Raw genomic sequence first — 23555 nt, forward strand, 5'->3', positions numbered from 1 at the left:
AAGTTTTGGATGGAATCGGCGAAATGACTTACTTGCAACAATCTTTTTTTAGAAGTTATGAGATTTGATTGTACTAGTAAGATTCAATTACATCTTCGTGATAAATTTGAAAACTCTCGTGGCATTTCGTTACCTCTGTTATTATGATTAAGTGGATAAAATTGGGAGAACAATTTATGGCAACACAAGAGGAACTTCACTCAATTTCCGGGGCCGATTCCCGAAAGCACCCCGGATTCCATCGATTAACAATCATCATCGTCCAAAGTCCGCTCTCCACACCCACCCACACACACTATCTCTCTCTCTCTCTCTCTCTCTCTAAGAATAAAAGCCGTATTCAAAAACCCTCGCCCTCGCTCGCCAAAGCCCTTCCTCCTCTCCTTCCAAAAAGCCGTTCCCCACAACCCCCATTTTCAATGCGCCCTCTCTCCACCTCCTCTCTCTCCTAGGGTTTTCGCCTCCCTCCTCCGCCATCGAGCCCCACCCCCGACCACCGCCGCCCCGCCGCCCGCCGCCCGCCGCCCGCCGCCACTCCCTCTCCGTCCGCTCTCGATTTCGAGCATCGCCCCGGGCGACTGAGATGGTCACTGCTTCCAAAGCCGAGGGCGGCACTCAGGTACTCCCGCCTCGCGTCCGCAGCACCATCCAGACGATCAAGGAGGTCGTCAAGAACTACTCCGATGCCGACATCTACGCCGCCCTCAAGGAGAGCGACATGGATCCTAACGAGACCGCCCAGAAATTGCTCAATCAAGGTCCGTCCCCGCGCATTGCCTCCGTCCTTTTAGGTTTCGTAGCGTGTTCGAGTCTTGTTTTTGTGCTTTCGTGCGGTCGGAGCTCGAGTTCTCGACTGTGAGTTTGACTCATGGTGTGGTCCATTGACTTTGATTTTTTTTTTCTTTTCTTTTTTTTTTTTTTTTTTTGGGGGGGGCGGGTGTGGTTTTGATCGCGAGTCTTAGCTCATAAGATTTTACCTTGTTAATCTCCGAATTGGTACCGGGGCTGTTCAACTTCCTGTTAGTATTCACCAGTTAACGACGCTTTATTTTTCTGGTGAAATGATTGCTTTGCTTTCAGTGTGCGAGATGAGTTGCTTGTGATTGCAAACTTTATTTGAAACTGGTTTGGGGTAATGCCATGGGCTGGAGATATGGGGAGTTTGCTATTCTGTTTTGGTGTCGATTGATTTTATTGCACAATTTTATCCAAAGCATGGCAGAGGCTACTGAGGGAATCTGGCAAACTAAGCAGCGGAAATCCCCTTTGTATAACAAATAACTATTCGCTCAAGCATTGATGCGCGTAAATTCTGCAGACGGGATGCTTGGACTATGCAGACGCAGTTCCTTTGCCTCGAAAGAAGGCTTGAAAGGGTCATTGACATCTTAAATGTAAAACCATGTTTATGGATGTTAACAACTGCATATCTAAAATTGGGGGATGCTTCCTAAGAGATAGAAAGCATTCTGGAAGAGGTATTTATGGAATAGCTTAGGGATTTTGGTCATGAGCGACGACACACAAGTGTTTTGCCTGTTCATGGGTTTGTTTATTTCCTGTCTCCAGCAGCAAGTTCAATGTGTTACTCTACTGGTACTCAGACAGCGAGTGATTGTTGTTTCATGGCATTGAATAAGTATGGATATGCTCATGATTAGTTAGAAACCGTTGATCAGATAATCGGATGCCAGTAGTATATCTTTTAACTGGCATCAAGTTCTTGTAGACATATCTGTGTAAGTCAGAAACTGTTGATTTATAAAATGGGATTCAAGTAGCATATTTCAACTGACTTTTTATTCTGTTGATTACTTTGCTCTGTTTGATTAGGTGTGGTCAAATTTTATTTCAATGTTTGTACCTCTCATTTTTTATTTTGCGATTTTTATAGCTTTTTTAACATATTGTCTAGACTGCAACAACCATGCAATGCTGATGCTAGGGATTTTGTCTTTTTCTATTTTTTACAGATCCATTTCATGAGGTGAAGAGAAAAAAGGATAGGAAGAAGGAGGTAATGGTCATAAAGTCTTTCCTTTTTGTGGCTGTTCTGGTTATGGGATTGTCTCCCTTAAATTGCAGTTTTCCAGAGTCATAATTAGGTTAATCACCAAGAATATAACAGCAGAGGAACATAAAATCTACTGTGTATCTTCTGGGGATTGTTTTGATAAAAGTTGGGGACACCTGAACCAAAAAAATGTATCCTGTCTGTTAACTTAAGTAGACTGGAGAGATATTTCTTATCTGTCTGATTTTTTCCCTTTTGCAACATATCTGAGACTTTAATCCTATTGTGGTCATGCTCGATGCTATCTATGCAGTTTGTCCAATCGGAGGAAATCATGTTGCATAAGCATTTTGTAATTCTATATGTCAGTGAGATGGTTGATTTAATGGATGGCATGGTTGGAGCCTTGTGAGCATACAGATACCTCCATAGTGTCCATATTTGTGTCCGTTTTTTAAGATATCAGATTTCTTGTAAATAAAACATTTTGAGGTCACCATGTTCTTTGGCGACCATTGTCAACCAGATAGTTTTTGCCTTTTGTTTTCCTCCTTTTGCTTGTTAGTGAGTTTTGGTGCCTTTGGACTTTGCATTGATAAGTTGTGCATTTGATCTCAGAGTACAGCACAGACAGGTCCTACCGAACAAAGAAAGCATTTCGAAAATGTTGGACAGGTTAGGAAGTTCTCTCCACAAGTCGATCATGGCATTCGAAAAGGCTATACCCGGAACGCTTTGCCCAGTAATTCTGGACAGGCAAGGAAGTCTTTACCTGGTAACGGAAGTATGTGAAAACTTTTTGTCTCCATTTTTGTTGATGCTTTCAATGCTTGAATACATTCTCTTGGACCAGCCATCACAATGTGGAGTCTGTTCACCTTTTAATATGAAATATAATAGTGGAATATTGACACATGGATTTGGTTATTTAGTTCCAGATATCAACTCGTGAGGCATCTTCAAAACTGTTTATTTGTAATTGTTTGGCTGATGGACAAATTTACTCGATGCAGCAAGAAGCAAAGAGTTTCGTGTCGTGCGGGACAACAGAGTTAATCACGGTGCAGATGGAGAAACGAGGGCTGCGTCCCAGGAGGAACATCTACAACCCTTCACTGACCCAATATCATCTACTTCTGATAGAGGGTAGGCTTTTTAAATCATTCTATTAGTCTACTCATTGTGTTGCTTTGCTTATCTATTTTTGCATTTCATATGATATTGTGAACAAATCCCTTATCTTCCTGACCGATGACTTAATATAATCTTTCCTATGTTTATTCTTGGGACAATTTTGTACTGAACATGGCAATTTTTAATGGTCTTTGGTTGCCTTTTTCACAGATTGAAGGGAAGTTCATCTATTCATAAGCCTTTGGGTGGGCAGAGTCATTCTCCAGCTTTTAAAGTTGCTGGCTCGCTAGGTCGACAAGCCTTACCGGTCAATTCAAGTGGTACTTCGGGGAAGGAAACATTAGAGCAAGAAAGAGTTACTGAGTCGAGCGCAGTTTCGCGGGTACAAGCCGCGAAACCAACCAATTCCCAGTCTCATTCTACAAGTTTAGCATCAAGCAATTCTGTGGTGGGGCTTTATTCATCTTCAACAGACCCTGTTCATGTTCCCTCTCCTGATTCCAGGTCATCTTCTGTGGTTGGGGCAATTAAGCGTGAAGTTGGGGTTGTAGGTGTGCGGCGACAGTCTTCTGAGGATTCTGTCAAGCATTTATCAGAACCAGGTGTTTCCTTCTCTAATTCTCCATTGAGAAGGGACTATTCTCCTTCAGAATCCTTTCAGTCTTTGACTGCTGTCTCTAAGACTGACCAGCTCGGTCAGACTGCTGTGAGTCAGTCTGCTTCAACCTCAACATCAGGCATCCGATCATCCATTAGCAATCAGTTCAGTGGCAAGCCACATCAAGCTGTGGGCCATCAGAAAGGTATATGGTCTCTTTTGCTGAAATTTTTGGGAACCTTTTCTTTGGATGATTGTCTTGTCATCTTTTAAGTAAATCAGTGAATGGCCAGTCATCAGCAGTGTTTTAATCTCATGTTATTTACTAGTGGGCAACCCACGTGTTTATGTGAGAAAAGACCAAAAACGTATACGAAGTGCAAGTGTGATTGCTTAATCACTTGTTCGGTATTGACTATTGATTGAAGATCCTATGTGAGCTTTACTCACATAGATTACCTTGGTTGACCTTGAAAGTTGATTAATGCTGAGTTGATTGACACAAAATTATACCAAAACTATTGGAATTCACTATTTCGTGTGAGGAGCAAGTGGTATTCTTTGATCGTGTTATGTTGTGTCATGCATGGTGTGCAATACTGGAAAGTCATCACTCGTACTGTTCTTAAAGAATTTATTTAAACTCTTCTTTTCAACTTTCCATATCATCTATGCGAATCTGAGACTAACCCATGCATCTGATTCATCCCCTCAAAATAATGGGTTTGCCTGTGAGTTTCTTTGAATTTATGATGGACAGACGGGGAAGATGGAACCACTAGATGTGATATACCAATAAAGAAGTAGGGAGGCCTTGTGCTGAGACCCCTATGTTGCGTCGTGTATTGCCTCATACATCCCTCATGGAAGTTTACTAATAAATGCAGAACTGCACAAGTAGAATTAAGATAAATGGAAACTATGATTTCATTGCAGGATTAAATGTCTTTCTTTTGCTGTATCATGTCATGTTGAGATTTATAACATATGACGAAGCAAGGAGGTTGATTTAAAATTAAGTAACTGTTTTTGATATGTATGATTAAATTGCATATTTTGTGAAACATACTTGCAGAGATTCTTTTGCCAACTTAATTTTGTGAACTGTTCATTGCTTTTGAATGATTTGGATGGGGAGTGGCACCTCCTTGTTTTCTTATTATTTCTTTTATTTGTTAAAACTGCTGGAATATCAATTTATGCTTCAGCAGGTGACTAATGTGAGATGTTTATGCAGTTTCCCAGCCAATTAAAGAATGGAAACCAAAGTCCAGCCAGAGGCCAAGCAATAGTAATCCAGGGATAATTGGAACACCACCAAAATCTGCTGCTCCTACTGACAAGAATTATAAAAGAGTTGATTCACAAGTAGCTAATATGCCAGAAAAGTTTGCATGCCTTAACATTCATGAGGCACAGAATGTAATCATTGCTCAGCATATAAGAGTCCCAGATGCTGAACGCTGTCAACTGACTTTTGGCAGCTTTGGTGTTGACTTTGATACATCTAGGAATTATGCTTCGGGTGGTGCTAGAGAAGAATTAAATGGGGAGTCAGCTGCCAGGTCAGTCAAATTTAGTTTAGCGGCTCTTTTATCTTCAAGTGTTTGGCTGGGAGAGGTGGTGAAGAATCGAGACTTGGATTTCTGGAACTTGCAATAATTATACACCCATCATTTCTAAAAGCAGTTGTACTTCTGGGCTGTTTGGTTTTAATAATTATATTGTCCATGTGCATGACTTGTGTCAGAAAATTGGAGTTTGCGAATTTTTGGTAGATTGTACTCCTGGTGGACCCTTTCTTGGAGAAAAGTACTTGCTTTGTAAAATTGAGTTAAGCATGTTTCATTCATTCATTCCACCAAAAAAAAAAGGGTTAGATTAGTCCGTTGATTAGTTGTTGTTTGATGGCAGTTTGTCAGAATCGGCCCCGGCATCTTCTAGTGGTACTTCTGAATGCAAACAGGTGGACATGGTTGAGGAGCGCGTTAGAAATTCGAGATCAAATTCTCCAACGTCACCTGCAACTTCTGACAATCAGTTGACTGACAAAGAAGAAGCAGATGCTCAGGATTTAGACAGTTATCATGCCATTGGATTAGTCACAGATCACACCCGAGTCAATGTCCCTTCAGAGTCACAACAGCAGCAAGATCCACCTGAACTTCCCAGCTTTTCGGTGAGTGCAGGTTGATGAATTGAGTTTTTCTTTGTCTAATGTGTCTAAAATTTCTTGTGGGAGTGCCTGATGCTTCTTTTGACTGGTATTCTCTTTTCTTAGCATTAAGGTGCTTTTCATTATGCAGGCTTATGATCCTCGGACTGGGTATGACATGTCATACTTCAGAACCACTATGGAGGAAGCTGTCCGTGGACAGGGCCTACCATCTCCTCAAGAGGTTAATCTGGTTATCATGTTTCTGTGTTTAACTTGCGTGCTTTCTTTTTCCAAAGACTGGCTGGGACACCTAGTTTCTTCTGGATGCCACAAATATTGTTTCCTGCATATGTAATGAAGTTTTTTCCCATTAGATTGCCTTTTATTTTTGTTCTTTCTTGGATTGGGAAGGCGCATTATGTTACGAGCAGTAAGGGGCACTGAAATGTATAAAATTCATGTTTTCAAAACTTTCATATTGTGCTGACAATAATATGTCATCATTCTGTATCTTTCTTAGCTATAGATTCTTTCGATTTGTTTGCTGGATCCTGATTGGAGTTACTTGTATTGGTATTTATAGGCCTTAAGTTCACACGCGGCTAACAGCATGCCGGTGTCAACTATAGCCATGGGAGGACAGCAACAGCACCAGCAACCACCACCAGTGGCTCAAATGTACCCTCAAGTTCATGTTTCCCATTTTCCAAACCTCATGCCATATCGACAAATATTCTCACCTGTTTATGTCCCCCCTATGGCCATGCCTGGCTACTCTAGTAACCCTGCATATCCTCATCCCTCTAGTGGCAACAGTTACATGTTGATGCCTGGAGGCGCTTCTCATCTTAACACAGGTGGCCTCAAATATGGAGTTCAACAGTTTAAGCCTGTTCCAGCTGCCAGTCCTACGGGTTTTGGCAATTTCGCCAGTCCTGCAGGGTATGCTGTGAATCCTCCTGGAGTTGTAGGGAGTGCAACTGGGCTTGACGAATCATCTCGAATGAAATATAAGGATAACAATCTGTATGTACCAACTCCACAGGTAAACTTTCATGACCTTCCTGGTGTCTACTGCATGGTAGCTTATAATTTTATGGGGTTCAGTCATGTCAATGGTGACAGTAGATGGATAGAAAAATGCCAGTAGCTAAAAAGTCACTGAACTTGACTTCCAATCATTTTGTTGACAGAAGTAAGTTTGTGCTATGATTTTTATGTTGATCTCGGTCTTCTCGGATTTTACTGAACTCTGATTCTGGAACTCTTTAGAAATAGTAAAATCCTGTACTTAGTAAATTTTGCTAGTCATTGGTTAGAATTGGCCAATGTTGTTGAGGATGAAAATCTTGATTTGGATTTCTAATTGCAAACCTGGCCTTCTTTTATGAAATCAACAACTTGGGCAGATTCAACGGTGGGGCGGCTCGCTGGAACTTTTTGTTCCCCAGTTTACTGATAGTCATGATACTCCTTTTGATTGTAGCAACTCTGTCACTGTCACTGACTTGTCTTGTAATCTTTTATACATCATAGGCCGAGACATCTGAAATGTGGATGCAGAACCCTAGAGAAATTCCAGGAATGCAATCCACCCCCTACTACAATATGACGGGGCAAACACCTCATGGTGCTTATTTGCCGTCCCACACTGGGCATGCTTCCTTCAATGCAGCTGCCGCACAGTCTTCCCATATGCAATTCTCGGGCTTGTACCACCCATCACCACAAGCCGCCGCAATTGCGAATCAACACCATTTGAACCCATCTATGGGGGCGAGCCTGGGAGTGGGGGTGGCTGCACCTGCTCCTGTGGCTCAAGTTGGCGCTTATCAGCAACCACAATTGGGGCATCTTAACTGGACGACGAACTTCTGAAAGGAAATGTTAATCTGACCCTCTGCTTGCGACCAATGGAAAGTGGCCTTTGCAAAGTTTCGAGTATTTTTATCGAACGAATAACATCTGTAATCAATTTTCGATCAATCGATCTCATGTTTAATCAAGTCTAATTTCTCCATTGATCTTTGCTTCAGAGTATAATTACTAGAGATGAGGATAGTAGATGGTGAACCTTTGAGGATCCAGAGGGCTTGTAAATTGAAGAGCTGCAATCTTCGCTTACCACTTTATTGCTTGACAATAGATACGTTGGTCTGAATATCGGTCGAAGAATTCGACAACTTTACATTGGAGGGTTCTGTTAATAGAAGCCTTATCTCTGTTTGAGATTGTGCAGTTCAAATTGAATGATCCTGAGGAATTTGAGGAAAATCCAGGTGAAAAGGCAAATGTGCTAATAAATTTGAATCTACTTCCTCTGGTTCTCTTGTAGGCACCCACGACAGGATAGATAGGGAATCCGTATTGTTGACTTTGCATTCATTCAGGCTCGGTGCGAGCGTGGCCGACACGTCGACGGTGCCAAAAGTTCTTTTCCCTCCAATAGTGAAAAATAACGAAAGAGAGGGTAAAATTCGACACCGTCTTTGATTGCCCTATGGCGAGGTTATGTAGATCCCTATAAGCCGCATTAGTTGACTGTTGAAACGGGGGCAGAGAGAGACTGGAGGAGTAGAAAAGCTGCAGTGACATTTTCTCTTTTCTTATCTTTTTTGGGTTCTCCACGAGATTTTAGGACAGGATGCTGAAATTTTCCGAGGCCGATGTTCCAAAGTTAAAGGAGCGATGAGGGACTGTTGAGTCAGCAGAAGATAATCCCTCGTGTTTTTGGCACAGGGATTCCTAGTTCTAAAAGAGTTGTCTGCTCGACTGGAGTTGCTGATGCAGCGAAGGTTTCGGATATCAGGGGGGGCGATCCACTGGGGATTTTCTCTCCTTCCTCCTTCAAAAACCTTTATTTTCTAACGGTGGAGTGTTTGAAATATTTTGAAGCGCTCGTTAATCTTTTCGTTGGATGAGACGGTTCTCAAATTTCACATGCATAAAAGAAACATCGGAAACAAATCTACTTTTGCTACTGAGAGAAGAACCCCACACACACACGATAAAACTAGGTGGAAACACGTCAAATACTGTCTCTTCATCCGTAGATTCATGTCCTTTTCCCAACCTATATTTGCTCCTCAAGGCCGCCCCCTTTAGCCCTCGTTACAAATAAAAAAAATAAAAAAAAATCACTCGAACCCCTCTCGTTTTCACATATTTTCTCTCTCTCGTTCGCAAGGAGAGAGTGCCAACACCACCCAATCACTATGCATTCGTCAACCATGTTGCTTTTCCACCTTCACTCAGAGAGAGAGAGAGAGAGAGAGAGAGAGAGATGACCTTTTTGTGCTGCAAATGCTGCTTTAGCTCTTTAGCCTACTGAAACATTCTCTGTCTTCCCTTCCCTGCGCTCATTCAGATTCGTCCTCCAACCCATTTCACCCCTTCTTCTTCTTCTTCTTCTTCTTCTTCTTCTTGGAGAGATGCAGACACGCGAACAATCCGTTCGAGAGCACCACGCGCGCAGCAGACACAGACACGGAGCCGATCACCACCCTTCCTTCTCTTCCACTCTTCTCGACTCCATCTATCGCTCCATCGACGACCCGCATCCCCGCGCATGTTCGTCCCATCCCTCCGCGCTCTTCCGCGACCTCCGCGCCCCCGCAAAGAAACACCCTGCCGCTGAAGCAGAAGAAGCAGAAGAAGAAGAAGAAGAAGTGGGAGAGAACTTGGCCCATCGTCGAAGAAATAATCGCGGGACGCTCGGGAGATGGATGGAAAAGAAAATGTGCGACGAAAGAGTCGTCCTCCGCAGGAACTCCGTCGCGGCCACCGACGCGCGCTCGCGGAGCGGTCCTGCTAACCGCTCGGCGTTCGTCCTGAGCTCCAGCTCCAGCTCTTCGAATTCGAGCTCTGGGGGCAGATTCTCGTCGTCCGAGTCGGACTCGACTTCGACTCGAGGTGGCGCGAAGGCGCGGTCTCTCTGTTGCGACGCGCCATGGCCGAAGCCCATTCGCACGCGCCTCTCCGTACGGTCGGACACTTCTCCCCCGAAACATCCTCCGTCGTCCTCGTCGGACGCGAGATTCTCTCTGGTGAAGACGAAGGCGAAGGCGCTCAGAATCTACGACGATCTGAAGAAGGTTAAGCAGCCGATCTCGCCGGGTAATCGGCTCTCGAGCTTTCTGAATTCCCTCCTCGCCTCAAAGAATTCTAAGAAGTCGAAGATTTCGAGCTCATTGAAGCAGCGCCACGAGAACGCGGACCTTTCGACCTCCGGCGATGGCGGTGTGTACGACGACGGCGCTCCGGAGGAAAAGTGGAAATCCGGCTACGGCGTAGTTTTAGGGACGAGATCAATATATGGCTACGAGAACAAGAACCAGAAGATATCGGCCTCCATTGACGAAGGTATATACAGGGACGCAATCTCGTTTTCGCAGAGCAAACTGACATCCAGCGATGCACTGAAGAACGCGAAGATTTCGAGCGCCGGAGGAGGACGTCTAGACGACGGCATCTTCGGGAGGAAGTCGAATTCCGAACGCGGTCGTGAGCCGGCTTGTCCTCCGCTCTCTCGTTCGCGCTCCGGCCCGAGCGACTATGTATCTTCGTTTGGCGACAGGTCAGTGAGCAGCTTCGCGAAGGTCAGGTCGGTGAGGTTCAACTTACCGGAAGAAGACGAGGCCGCCGCCGCCGCCGCTCCGACTAGAGCTTTTGGCGTCGGCGTCGCGGAGGCCGTCCGAGAGACGGCGAGGTTGAAGAGGAACGATCCGAACGAGAGCGGCGGTTCCGTCGCGAGAGATCGAAGTGCGGAGGAAGACGACGGCTATTCGAGTTCTGATCTCTTCGAGCTGGACAACCTCACGGACATTGGACATCGCTGATAAATCCGGGTTCCGCGGGGGGCATTTTAGGAATTAATGATGGTTCAGGGTAAGTAGGTGAATCTAAGTGATCTCTATTTTCTTTCGTTGGGATGGATTAGAATCTTCGATTCGCCAGCCCGGTCTGAACTTAGATCGACCGCGTCAAATGATTCGCGAATTTTACTTTTGAGGTTTTTATGCATTTCTATAATCAGTAAAAATGTTTTTTTTTTTTTTTTCTACTAGCAATCAACAATAGCAAGCTCTTATCGATTAAGGAAAACGTGCAAATGAGAAATGTACGTAATTAAAAAGGATTTTATATTTTAGAGCACTTTCTAAAATTGGATGTGAATGCCGAGGCTATCCGTACCACGTGCATATTGATTTTGATATTTATCTAAAGATTTGTACGTACATTCTAATAAGGGTAAATTCTTCTTTAAACCTAGTTCGTCGTAAATCGAACGGTTTAAACTGTATGATATATAGGCTCCACATAAAACTCATAAGATTTATCTGGTTTAAGTCACTGACTTCAATTGCTACTAAATGGGAATGCGAACATGATGACTCGATCATATAATAAGAGTTCCGATATAACGAAGAGGATTAGATGATGCCAAATGCAAGTTTCGTGCCTCCCATTGCCGATCGTTCATGATCGGAGAAAATAGTCATTTAAGCTTTCTCTCATCCTTTCTCCTCTTCCTCGCATGTGACGAAATTTCATCACATGCGAGTTCTTTCTCAGGAAAAAGAATGTTTAAGCATCGAAATACACTGCCCATTGCGGGTTTCTTTCCAAGGAAAGTTCAACATGGATCTCCCCTCCTTTTCCCTCCTCCAGTTGTGATTTGACTTTCGGGTACATAAGAATGATTAATGCAAGCCTTCCGGACCGTGTGTATTCTCGAGCATCATTAATCTTCGGTGTGCGTTCCTGGCCGGGGCCATTTGTCCTAAAGTTTTCCCGACCAACGAGGCAAATCTGTTGTCTTCATAATTCCTCCTTTTGAAACTGGTGATCCAAAGGGGAGCTGACAAAAAAGCAAAAATACAAATTTTTAAGTGGACCGAGACCTGAGAAGAGACAAAGAGGAAGATGAATTATCGCCTTGTCCGACGAATCGCGGACATGGATAGCGAGATCTTTGATCCTTTTGAGCGCTTCCTCCTTCCCATGTGGAAACGGGCGTGAGGGGCATCAATCCTGAGAGGCTGCCTTCACTGTACGTTCGTAATCTAACGGAGCTCTTCATTTCCCCTGTCAACTGCGTTCGAAACCTGACGTGAAAAAAATCTCTGATCTTCACTGGGGTCGTGCTCATTATCAACCCAAGCCATCACATGCCTTTGTTTTCCCAATTCAGATCATTCTTAATTCCACTGTCAAATGGTCGGTTCGTTTCTTGATGGGAACCTTTTCCATAAACAACAAATTGTCGTCAAACGTCTCTCGCCTCCTAATATAATCATATGCGTGCATTCGTTCAGCAACCAAGTAGAAGCAAATATTTTTTTTTCTTTTTTTCTTCTTTTCTCTTTGCTCTCAGTGTGCTCGAGTATCGTGGTCACCGGGCCCGTCCCACCAAACGAAGGCTTCTCGCCACGAGGTCCTCTAACAGGCAATGATTTCTTGTGGGGGTCGTCCTCCCATCCACCCCGGATCCCTTCCTCAATCATAACTGAGAGTTGAATGACTTTTTAATTATTTTCAGAAATGATTAGCGGCATCGCCTAAGCGACGTGATGGCGTGATTATTTCTGTACGTCAACTCCATTTCAAGGGTACGTGATTCAGCTACTGCTGCTTGAGCTTTTCGATCCTTGACCGAACTATTCATCTTGCTGTCAAGATAAGGCGTTAACCTCGCCGACCCTAAGCTATATAATGGGATAAGCTTTAGGGCAATGTGGTTGGTCCTGCGATTGTCACTCACCAACCATGCATACAGATCATGTCCATCCCTACCCATCTACCTAGTATGCTATCTTACACCCCATTGGACCACTCTCGGTGATGAGAGGTCTCTAGTCAGCAAGTGGTTTCATTCGTAGACTTGACATGTTAGGGGTGTTCGTGCTCTGTCATCCACAGTGCCCACCATCACATTCACTCCCATCAAAATGATTCTCCCGCGAAAGCAGAGGCCAGACAGTCTCAAATGGGAAAACACAGAGAGAGAGAGAGAGAGAGAGAGAGAATTTTTGGTGATCCCGAGAAGAATTTTGCCAAGACTTGAAGATTTGCAGCCTTTTCTATCCTATCTTGAAAATTTTTAGATAATTGTCAACCGTTTATGCAGATCTAAAGAGAGGAACCACAGTTCACAGTAATCGGATGGTATGTAGCCCCAAAGGCCATGTTCAAAATAGGAAGTGACTCGTCGAATTCGAGAAGATACGGTGCCCTATAGATTCGCATGATCTATGGAAATAGTTTTTCACAGTAACTTTCCACGGGTTGTATTCTAAAGGAAGATCCTGAAAAGGAAAAGAGAAAGGTGTGTGAGCGAATCCTAAATATGTTTGTTATCGGCTTGTGGATGGATGTTTCAAGTAAAACTTCTCGCTCGGGCGCTCTCAAAGAACGAAATTTACCTAAAATTGGATATTTTTATGAATAAAGCATCCCTTTGTTTGATGGGATAATGAACCATAATTAAGTGGATCAAAGTCGTTAGTTTACATTTTATCAAAAGCAAAACGATGTAAAAAGACCACAATGATAGGATCATACTAAAAGCGGGGACTCCGATACTTGGTACCGCATAGGTCCCTGGGGGTTTCTATCCTATGACCAACGACTCACCATGAAGAACAAATTTCTAATTAACAGACCGAAGTTCAGTAGATCGGGTAGTCAGAATGCGAGGGGAAAAGTACCAAAAAAGTCATAAACCTATTGTATTTGTACCAATTCAATTTTAAACTTTTCAATTGGACCAATTCAGTCATAAACCTTTTTATATTAGTATCAATTCAATCCATCTGGCCAATTTCAGTTATAAACCTTTTTATATCGGTGGCCAAACGCTGATGTGATAATTTTTAAATATTTTTATTAATTTTTTCCTTTTTCTTTTCTCCCTTCTTCCTCCTTGGATTGTTCTGACAATGGCCAGTGAGGGTCGTGACCCTCGCCCAGCCTCTCCCAGGGCCGTCGGTGAGGCGGCTTTGCATGGATCTAGGTGAGGCCATGGCGACCATTGCTAGGGCAGAGGCGAGGGCTTCTAGGTCGGAGGCTTGCCGATCATTGGGTGAAGGCCGCTGAGCCCTCGCCAACTGTCGGTGAGGGTCGCGGCCCTTGCTTGGCCTCGCTCAGGACTACGGGCGAAGCGGCTTCGCCTAGATCTGAGAGAGCCAGCATCGCCTTGGCCTTGTTGCGGGCAAAGGTGGCCATCGCTAGGCTGGCGTGTTGGTGATGGCCGACTGGCGATGGCCGCATTACCAGCGGCAAGGCCTAGTGAGGGCCATGCCGGCTGTGGGTGAGGCTGGTCTCGCCCAAATTGGGGCGAAGCTGCCTCACTTGCGGCCTTGGGCGAGGCTGGGCGAGGCCCATGACCCTTGCTGGTGCCAGCGAGGGATTCGCTACCCTCACCCAGTGGCTGGCGAGTCTCGCCAACCGCTGCAAGGATGGTCTAAGGAGGAAGGAGGGATAAAAGAAAAGGAAAAAAAGAAAATAAAAATTGAAAAAAAATCATAAATATTGCCACGTTAGTGTCCGGCCACTGGCCGACGTCCATGTCAGCACCGGCTAGCCAAATTTGGCCGGATTGATTGAATTTGTATTAATATTAAAATGTTTAGGATTGAATTGGTCAAATCGAAAATTTTAGGACTGAATTTGTATCAATATAATAGATTTAAGATTTTTTTGGTACTTTTCCCGAGTGCGAGAGGAGTGTGAGTAAAACCACTTATCGATGCAAGAGGAGTGGAAGAAGTGCTTGCACTGCTGGAGCTGCTTGACGCTCTCGCCTTCCTCAAAGTTTGTCAAGCACACAACACACTTGGCCCGACCATCGGCCTCGCTTTCGTATTTCACCGTAGACACCGAGTGCGTGACGGATTTCTGGGTTCTGCAGAAACAGAACCTGTAGGCGAGCAGCCCTATGACCCTGGCGATGTAGGAGGCCATTGCGATTGCAATGGTTATGAAAAGTGCAATGCCAAAGTAATACATGGACGTGGTCTGTTGGCTTGGTGGTGATAAGTTGATTGTGGGGGTGTGAACTAGATTGGGGAAATTTTCAATGACTGAGAGTGGGGGTGTTTGATAGTTGATGGAGATTACAAAGGCGTATCTCCTGGAAATATCAATGAGATCCCAACTTCTGTCTTCATGTGCTAAACCTTACCAAGGAATAGCAAAATTTAGGCGCACAGCACTTTCCTTAACAAATTTAAAGGGGAGAAACACAAGAAAAAAGACACGTTGTTTCTCTGCGTTTTGATTAAGTTTGTGTATTTGTTTCTGCTATGTTATTATGTTGTGAGTGTTGAATATGCAAACCAACATGCATATATGTTTTACTTTGCTTCACAAGCTTTGCTCGATTGCAATTTGCATCGAACACGATGAACCTGACATCGAATGAAGTTTAGCAGCATGATGAGAACTGAGACAGCGAGACGGGTAATGCGAGAAGGCAAGACCATGATACTAGCTAAATTGAAGGTAAAGACTTCAGCTGATTATTTTTACTCTAAAAGTTGACGCTATTTCTAATATATTGTAACCGATGAAAGAAATCGAAATGTACTCTTCTGTTTGTTCCGAGAACATTTTGATTGGTCCTTTAGAGTTTGGCGGCTTAAAGTTTAAGTTTTGCTCTCTCCTTCGTATTAAGACCGACTACATCAAGTTACAAACAATTCAATGATCTCATGAATATCGTCAAAAAACAAAGAAAGAACCAAGATTTATCCACGATTACCCTGTCTAACGAAGGTTCTATTCAACTAAAAATCTGAAAACTTTCTGTTGATGACTCCATGTGAAATAAATCTAGAAAGACCTAGGTAATCTCGTGTTATGTTCTCCAATTTCACTAGCGACTGAATTTGGGCAGTTCAAGATTGAACTTTGCCATTTATCAGTCACTCTCGACAAGGACCGTAATCTTGCTGTGCCCGCATTCATGCTGAGGCTGCTGTTTAGAAGGGTGCTAAAGCTTGTTATTTAGTTGTAAGTCGAATGAAACTCTCATAATGAGTTGTATCGATGTTGTTTGGTATAATGTCGATTTGCTTGGGCACAGGCGATGTGGAATTGCCTTTCTCAAAAGACTGCTTCCTGAAGTTCACTGAGGATTTTTGTGACAGGGACAGCTTGCCTTCGTTCTTGTTGCTACCAGAACTTACTCAGCTACATAAAATCACTATCCTGGTGGGTTGATGCCCGAATTGGATAATAGTCGGATGTACAATATTTGATGCATAATTGCCTAACTGGGCCAGATGGAAATTGAAGGCAAAACTACGGAAGTAAGCAGATACAAGAGTACCAAATGCGTAGAACATTGATGCCTGAACATTCAGTCCTGCATGTTCATCTATACGATATGGAAATTGAGGGAGAGTTTTCGTTCAAGGAGTCTCATGTGACTTCTGCCAGAAGAGAATGTACTGTTGTCGATACAAGCACTCGTGGAAACTTCTTTCAAATGCTAGTTATTATCGTCATGAGCATAGATATACTTTCAGTGAACATTGCCATGTATTCAATAGGATGCCGTGCCAAACAAATCGAGCACTTTGATACCTCTTGTATGAGCCGTTGCTTGGTTGTTGTTGCCAGCAGACGTGGGTTGTGTTGCAGTCCGAACCTGCCACTGCCACGACATTAGCTTCCCCGAGCTTGCAATGTCACGCAAAGAGAGGGGTGACCTTCTAACGATATGGAAATTTGTTGCAATGAATCAGGTATTTCCTTACTATAATGTCACCGTTGCAAATTCCAGGAGCTCATATGATATGCTACCTGGGGGCGTTCAGCATGAGCACAGGCGTGGCACTCTGGGAAGTTTCACAGGGTGCTAGGTAAGACAACAGGAATGTTTTGGCTTCTACTCTGAAACAGTGTGTCCTATACTGGATTAGGGACAGCATAGGAGAATTTAGCATAGGAGAATTTAACTGCCGTACCTATAGCTCACGACTTCAGCAGCGTCTGTGTGCACCGGCCATCGCTGTGTTGGAGTGTGCATGTGCGTGCCTGTACACTTGTCCGTTTGTATGCTGTCGTGCAACGAGGTTCCAAGTAGCCAAGAAAATAGGTCAAACGTTTGCTGCATTCACTTTTGTTCTAGGAAATTAGGGTCAGCGCTTCCTGACAAAGCAGAGACAATTTCTTTCTTTTGGTCTGAAAAGCAGAGACAAGTTCAGTTATGGCCTGTTCATGTCTAATGTTTTATGGCAGTCAGTAATTGGATTACCTCTGTAAGCTATTTGTAGCTACGTGCCAGCCATGATTCTGAAGGTTCCTGCACGATATGGGGTCATTCCACTCTCTTTGCCCCTGTAACTTTTGAAGTGCAGAATCATATAAACTGGCTCAAGGATCGAGATCCAACCGCAAAGTCAAATGGCTACGCCCATCGAAAACTCTGATTAAGTTTTGTTGCCTACAGGCAGGAGAAACGGTAGCAACAACAGGCGACGAAGAGACTGTCGCTATCCCCGAAGTTGACTATTCTGCAATCAAACGCCAAAGGTATATTTCTAGTTCTAGCGTTTTGAAAGTACTCACCTTGAAGTTTTAGCTGCTAATCATTGTTGACGCACGGAGCATTCCGCACGGAATACAGAGAAGCTTGTTGATGTTCACAGCCAGAAATTCGTGTGAAAATGCATGAACTTTCAGCATCCCAGAACTTTGCAAAGACTTCTTTGAGTAGTCATGGCAATAAGAACCAGAATTTTCGGGCACTTGCTCTGTCAAATCTACATATGCCATGAGAGCTCGTTGATTTTTCACTTTCTAGCACCCTTTGGCTTGACGCAACTGATGATCCCATTGTGTATTCCGGATTAGGACGATAATATTCATACGGCTGAGTCACAAAGGGAAGTGAGGATTGAAGGTTATGAGCGCGAGGTTCGTGACCGATCCTTGAAATGGCTCGTGCTGAGTTACGGCATATCTTGCGTAGAGAAACATCCCGCAGTGCTGGCGTCTTGATGAGCTCGTGGTGATTGGCTCGCCAAACCTCCGTCTCGCGGGTTGCTGAGGGGTGGAACTCAAGGTTACGCAGAAAAGCTCCGAACAAGAAAATATCAACAGGTCAAAGCATCGCATATGAAAGTGTGCAGAAAGGGAAAGCAGAAAACAAACAAGGAACAACTTGACAACAGGAAGATTCGCCTTCATGAACCACTCTAGAAACGGGGTCCAAGAAGAACAAGAAATGGGATGAAAGCTGAGATGAAACATCAGTCAAATGTGGGAGCTTCCTAAACTCCAAGAACTTGGAGGGAAGAACAGTTCCAAGAGCCTTAACAAACTCCCAAGCCTCTCTCTCTTTAAGCACTGTTGAACATCCCTGATCCCCACAAAGAAAAAGGGAAGGGTGAGAATCAAAATGACCAATGCTTGATGTTGTCCTCCTTTTTGATAAAAGAGTTTTAAAAGGAGCTTCTTTAGTTAGAGAAACACAAACTACCTCAAGTAGATCACTCACTCAGAGAAGAAAATCGTGATCTGGGTCCTCCTAGGAAGGATGATTCATTCTTTCGGTAAAGGAAAAAAAGCCAAAAAAAAAAACGTGATTCGGCTGAATAACCCCATCATCGACAAGCAGAAGAACAGTGGGAACAAGAAAGCAGCCAACGAAAACACCTGATCATCAAAATTCGAACAGACGGCAAGAAGATGAAAGCAAGAAAAGCCAAGATTATTCCGCTTCTCTTGATCTTGAAATGGATCATGCTCAGAGGCTCATGCTCATGAGAGAGGGGAAGGCAATTTGACGTTGACCGCAGAGGCAGAAAATGGGGAATTCGAAGTCCCTCCCTCTCTTCCGCTGCCGTGCGTGGAATATACTGGAACGAGGGAGAGAGATTGGCGTTTCATTTGTCCCTTGTCCTTTCCCATGGTACAATATTTTCTTGAGAAAAATATTTATGGCCATTCTTCATACTCAGTCTGTCCTGTAAGTACTAATTTGCTTTTTTAATCATAAAACTGATCTCACCTATGCAATTTCTCACAAATGATTTGAATGTGATATTGCAGTTGAAATTTACATTTGACTCACTTGCTTGTCTGATACTTTCCAAAGTTGTTCTTTTTAAGGGTGGAAGGTTCTTGATTTCAATATTTTCTTTTTCCAATTAGAAAGTACTTTAATGAAAAATTTATTTCAACAAAATAACCAATAAGATTATCTTCTTCTTCATTCAAAATTTGATATTAGAAAATCTTGAAAAGATGGACTTGGGAGGTTCCATCACAGACTAGGATCTAGTTTTGTGTAATGTAGGACTATTTGTGTATCGCGTTTTGATTGCCACGGGCTACATTATTTGACTAGGCATTGTGTTTGTTGGTAGTGATGTTGATGGTAGAAGTGGATTCCAAAGAATAATTTTCGCTTTTCAAAAGAGTTTTTTTGTTTTTCTAATGTAAGTAAGGTTGTTTTTGTCACGAAAGTGTTTTGCGTTTTTTGATTTTTCTAAATGGTTCAAATAAAGGAATATGGTTCTACCGAAGAAAAAAAAAAGGAAGATAAAGAAAAACGGGTAATGTTTTTCTCCGGTATTTTCTTTTTTAATCTTTAATCTTTTTAGTATTGGAACAAGCTGAATATAATATGTATCTAGAAAAACTCTACAGCAGTGAACACGTCCACAACAATGCACCAGGTGTAGTTCTGTGGCTGATCATTTCTCCGAATTGAACCAATTAAACAAATTAAAATGATTATTATATTTTAATTTGAGTTGAATATTTTAAGTGAACGATCCACATTTCAATTCTTTTTTGTTCACTTTTCTAACTCATCAGATTGAAGCTAAATTAGCAAACATCATGAACTTGAATTAATGAATTTTGATAACATTAAATATTTTTATATAATTTAATAATCAAATTAAACATATATAAAAAATTTGGGAATTGAACAAATTAAAAGTTCATAAACGACATTGTTCGTTGAGCTAAAATTTGGAAATCACACTAAATAGGTTAAAAAAGGATGATATTGCAAGTTAGACCAAAGTTCAATGTTGATCTTGTGATTTAGCATATAGTAATCATAAATTCCAACCTGAGGGCATTTGGAATAGAGTCGTCGTTGACCGTTTCTTTTTCCTTCTTTTTCCGCGGGAATAAAAACGGTTGGATGAGAGAAAAGAGAGAGCTTTATCCATGGCGACTGCTCTTCTCCTTTCGACACTCTCTTTCCGGGGCTCGTTAATCAGACAATTCAACTATTCCTCGTCCGTTTTCGTCAACACCCACAAGCGTGCCTTCGTCGGTTGCTATGCCAAGAAGAAAATCGGCTTTTTCGATCAGATTCTTGATTACATCGAGGGTAGTACTGCTCTCTCTCTCTCTCTCTCGCTTGCATTCTTTATTTTGGCTTCGATCTCTGTGTTTAAATGCGTTCTTGCCTATATTCTCTTATCGGATTCATTCTTAGAATCAATCTGTGCGCGTCTGAAAGATGGAGTCACGAGATGTTTCGTTTGCAACTGAATCCATTTAGATTAGATTCTCTGCAATGTGCTTGAGAACTAAGATTAGAAGCTCAACATCTGATGCATTGCTTGTTCTGACGGTAATTCAGGAGGGCCTAAGTTGAGGAAATGGTATGGAGCACCCGATCTTCTTCCCAAGGATGGGGCTGGTGCGGATGAAGAGGATGAGAACGAAGGTTCTGTTTTTGTTTCTTTCAGTTTTCGTTCTTTTTAATCATTAAAATATGTGCTCTGCTCGGGATAATGAACACGCGCAAGCAAGCATAGATAGTTGTTAGAAGCGTGCAGAATAAGTCAAAATAACTAAATTGGGAGATTGTGTCATAGAATTGATTGTGTTTGGATTGCAGTGAGGCTTTTGCTTTGCTCTAATCATGTTGGTGCTGCAAATTTGCTGATTCATTTACCTTCCGTTTTGAACTCAGAAGAAGAAGAAGAAGAAGAAGAAGAAGAAGAAGAAGTAGTGAGGGATGCTGTTTTAGTCACAGACGGAGATAGTGAAATGGGTCAGGTTCGTTTCAAACTTAATGTCAGTAGCCATCACAGGCAGTATAGAAAGGAGAAGTACTCGCTATTTCTGTTCTTTTTGCACATATGCACTACAGCAACTTCTGGGTGTCTTTTCTGTCCGAAAGTAATTTCTCTAAGTAGAGCCCGTGGAATATTCCTGCATTTAAATTTGTGAAATGTTTTCTTTGCTCTTATGGCATTCTTTTCCAGCGTTCATTAACTCTCCGTCAATGTCTCATTTACTCAATTTCTTTCACTCAAAAGTATGTTCTTTCTTCCGAAATGTTTGAGTTAGCTGTCTTGTAGGATCTGATTCCTATGATTTCTAGCTTATGTAGATGATTATTCTTTCGCTAATCATTAAAAGAACTCGAGTCAAAGCATTGGTCAAAGACAAGCGGATGGCCAATGAGGCCTTTGGAGACTATGTTGAGGTAAGCAAAGATGTGCATACTCACATCTTTTTTCTGCTGTTGCTCATCGCTGCTTCCAGCGTTCCTTTTAATCTATGTTAATATGTTTTGGGGGCAGTATATCCGATTAAGTAGTTTTGGTTTTCCTTGCAAAGTCAGTGGCTGGAGACGTGAATAGCAAGCAATTCCTCAATAGAGCTCTCAGAGGAGTTCGGGCCATCATATGTCCAACTGTATGTTGATGCGCTTTCTTTCATTCTGTCCTTATCATTGCCCCCTCACCTTATATTGTCTTTCCTGCATGAATATAGAAATACTATGCATAAATTGTTAAATAACTCGGAATAAAATTACCTGCTCTACACTTCATTTTTCGCTTTCAGTTAGTCGCATCTCTATGTGTCAGTACCCTTTTGTTTCTCCTTTTACAGGAAGGTTTCTTATATAATGTTGGGAGCTTGAAGGGAGTCAAACATGTAATACTCTTATCTCAGGTATATCTCTCTTGAAAACTGTAAACAGACATATTGCGGGTGATATATGTGTGTCAAATGTTGTTGTTTGATGAGGCTGCAGCTGTCCGTTTATGAAGGTTCGAGCGGCATTCAAGCTGTGATGAGAGGCTCTCCAAAAAAATTGGCTGAGCAAGATGAATCAAAGCTGAGGGCTTCAGGACTGCCTTACACTCTTATCAGGGCTGGCGCGTTGCAAGACACTCCGGGTGGAGAACGAGGCTTTTGTTTTGATGAGGTGCCGCTATAGTCTTACTCTGGTGTTTTTGATACTCAATTCTTTGTTAATAAAGATGGATGAAATTGGTATTGTTTAAGCCAAGTCCATGTGGTGAGTATTCTCGATTTGGGGAACAGATTGCCTGTTTCAGCTGATGGCCTGTGATCATAGGGATTGATAATTTCTAAATTCAAAGTATCCATCTCAACTGACTGGATTTGCTGGAAAGAAAAATAATCATCGGGAGGCTTGCATAAGTAGTAATTTGCAAGTATTTTCTTGTTTGAAATGGTTGGACAAAGGTGGTACTAAGAAAAGTCTGTAAATTGTTCTTTACTCGCAACTTATTTTATACACTTCATTTACAGGGTTGTTCGGCAAAGGGAAGTCTCAGCAAGGAAGATGCTGCCATGATTTGTGTGGAAGCGCTCAGCGCAGTCCCTCAAGGAGGGTTTGCATTCGAGGTAGCGATCACCTTTTACCTCTTTTACATCGCGGAGGTTTCTATAAATGGCTATGCTCTCCATGAACATCGGCATCTACCTTTTAGCTGAATCGGTTTAGAATGTTCTAAAATGTATATTCGATAAACTGTAAGTGTTTCTGTTGCCTCATCTGAGTTCTCTATGGTTTTGCCTTGGTCACAGGTTGTTAATGGAGAAGAGAAGGTATCAGATTGGAAGCAGTGCTTGGTCAAATTGATGGAGAAGGCTGATTAGCAGCTCTGATGATCAATTCTCCTCCTCCTGCCATAATTCTTTCTATTGGTTATTCTCAGCAAATCCAAGACATATAGTGTTTCAGGAAGTAGTAGCTTTGGTCTTGGGAGATCTGACACTGTAAATCATTCTCTTCTGCTATTTCTTATCATGGGATCTGTTAGAGAATCGATTCTCGGAGGACTTAAGCCGTCCGGAAATTGATCGGGCGATGTTCACGTGAGGAACGCGACGGAACATATAGCACGGTGCTAAAAGGAAGTGCTTGAAATTTGAACCTTTGACCTTCGTTAGCGTGTTGCACTAGAAAGGAAATGTGCTTAGGCTACGATCTTAAAATGAAAACCGGTCAACCATGCGGGCATCTGATGTTTTTGTTAATAAGATGAATACTATTTTGATTATGGTTGTCGTTATGGAGAACGGCGGCCTATTTAGCAAACCAAAAAAAGGAACTTGAAAATAATGTTTTCATCGCATGTAGTCGTGCATTTGTAAAATTAATTACAATTTAAAGGAAGGGAAAAATCCAAAAATGCCCCCGTGCCCGGGACTTGGCCAAGACCGTATTACTAAAAAACTAACTAAATGCCCGATGAGTTATAACACCCATGTCAGTTGACTTTCCCCGCTCGTTGACTTTCGGGGTTGACTGGGGCGACGACTAAACTCCCCCCCCCACCCCATGTGTGGGGGGGCCCACTCGCGTCCCGCTTCATCCGACGTGTACGGCCACGATTGCACCTCTC

The 23555-nt window shown here is 42.8% G+C and overlaps 2 protein-coding genes and 1 long non-coding RNA gene across 17 annotated transcripts; 2 read left to right on the forward strand and 1 right to left on the reverse strand.

Annotated features, from left to right (window-relative positions):
• The first annotated feature begins 333 nt into the window (after positions 1-333).
• Positions 334-8116, forward strand: LOC104450008 (GBF-interacting protein 1-like). Of its 2 annotated transcripts, none has more exons than XM_010064387.3 (10): positions 334-758; positions 1974-2017; positions 2633-2798; positions 3028-3160; positions 3359-3951; positions 4984-5311; positions 5661-5925; positions 6053-6145; positions 6488-6949; positions 7441-8116. In XM_010064387.3, exons 1-10 carry the CDS (start codon positions 584-586, stop codon positions 7780-7782), a joined length of 2601 nt encoding a protein of 866 aa, XP_010062689.2. In that variant the 5' UTR covers positions 334-583; the 3' UTR covers positions 7783-8116. The 2 variants fall into 2 exon arrangements, with proteins under 2 accessions (XP_010062689.2, XP_010062690.2); XM_010064388.3 differs by having other exon boundaries at positions 348-758; positions 2633-2789.
• A 967-nt stretch (positions 8117-9083) lies between these two features.
• On the forward strand, positions 9084-22978 carry LOC104450010 (uncharacterized protein At5g02240). Of its 5 annotated transcripts, none has more exons than XM_010064389.3 (9): positions 20063-20266; positions 20522-20608; positions 20858-20943; positions 21281-21376; positions 21511-21588; positions 21787-21849; positions 21932-22105; positions 22456-22551; positions 22735-22978. In XM_010064389.3, exons 1-9 carry the CDS (start codon positions 20101-20103, stop codon positions 22804-22806), a joined length of 918 nt encoding a protein of 305 aa, XP_010062691.2. In that variant the 5' UTR covers positions 20063-20100; the 3' UTR covers positions 22807-22978. The 5 variants fall into 5 exon arrangements, with proteins under 5 accessions (XP_039170128.1, XP_010062691.2, XP_010062694.2 ...); XM_010064392.3 differs by having other exon boundaries at positions 21787-21831; XM_039314193.1 differs by having other exon boundaries at positions 20861-20943.
• LOC104450009 lies at positions 16104-18805 on the reverse strand. 10 transcript variants are annotated; one of them, XR_005551715.1, is made up of 4 exons: positions 18413-18805; positions 17168-18274; positions 16878-17094; positions 16104-16803 (listed from the first exon to the last, which is right to left on the reverse strand). It is a non-coding gene; the product is annotated as an uncharacterized LOC104450009 (long non-coding RNA). The 10 variants fall into 10 exon arrangements; XR_005551717.1 differs by having other exon boundaries at positions 18395-18805; XR_005551721.1 differs by having other exon boundaries at positions 17168-17320; positions 17482-18805.
• Positions 22979-23555: the final 577 nt, after the last annotated feature.

This window comes from Eucalyptus grandis, chromosome 6 (assembly GCF_016545825.1).
Source record: "Eucalyptus grandis isolate ANBG69807.140 chromosome 6, ASM1654582v1, whole genome shotgun sequence".
NCBI lineage: Eukaryota > Viridiplantae > Streptophyta > Magnoliopsida > Myrtales > Myrtaceae > Eucalyptus > Eucalyptus grandis.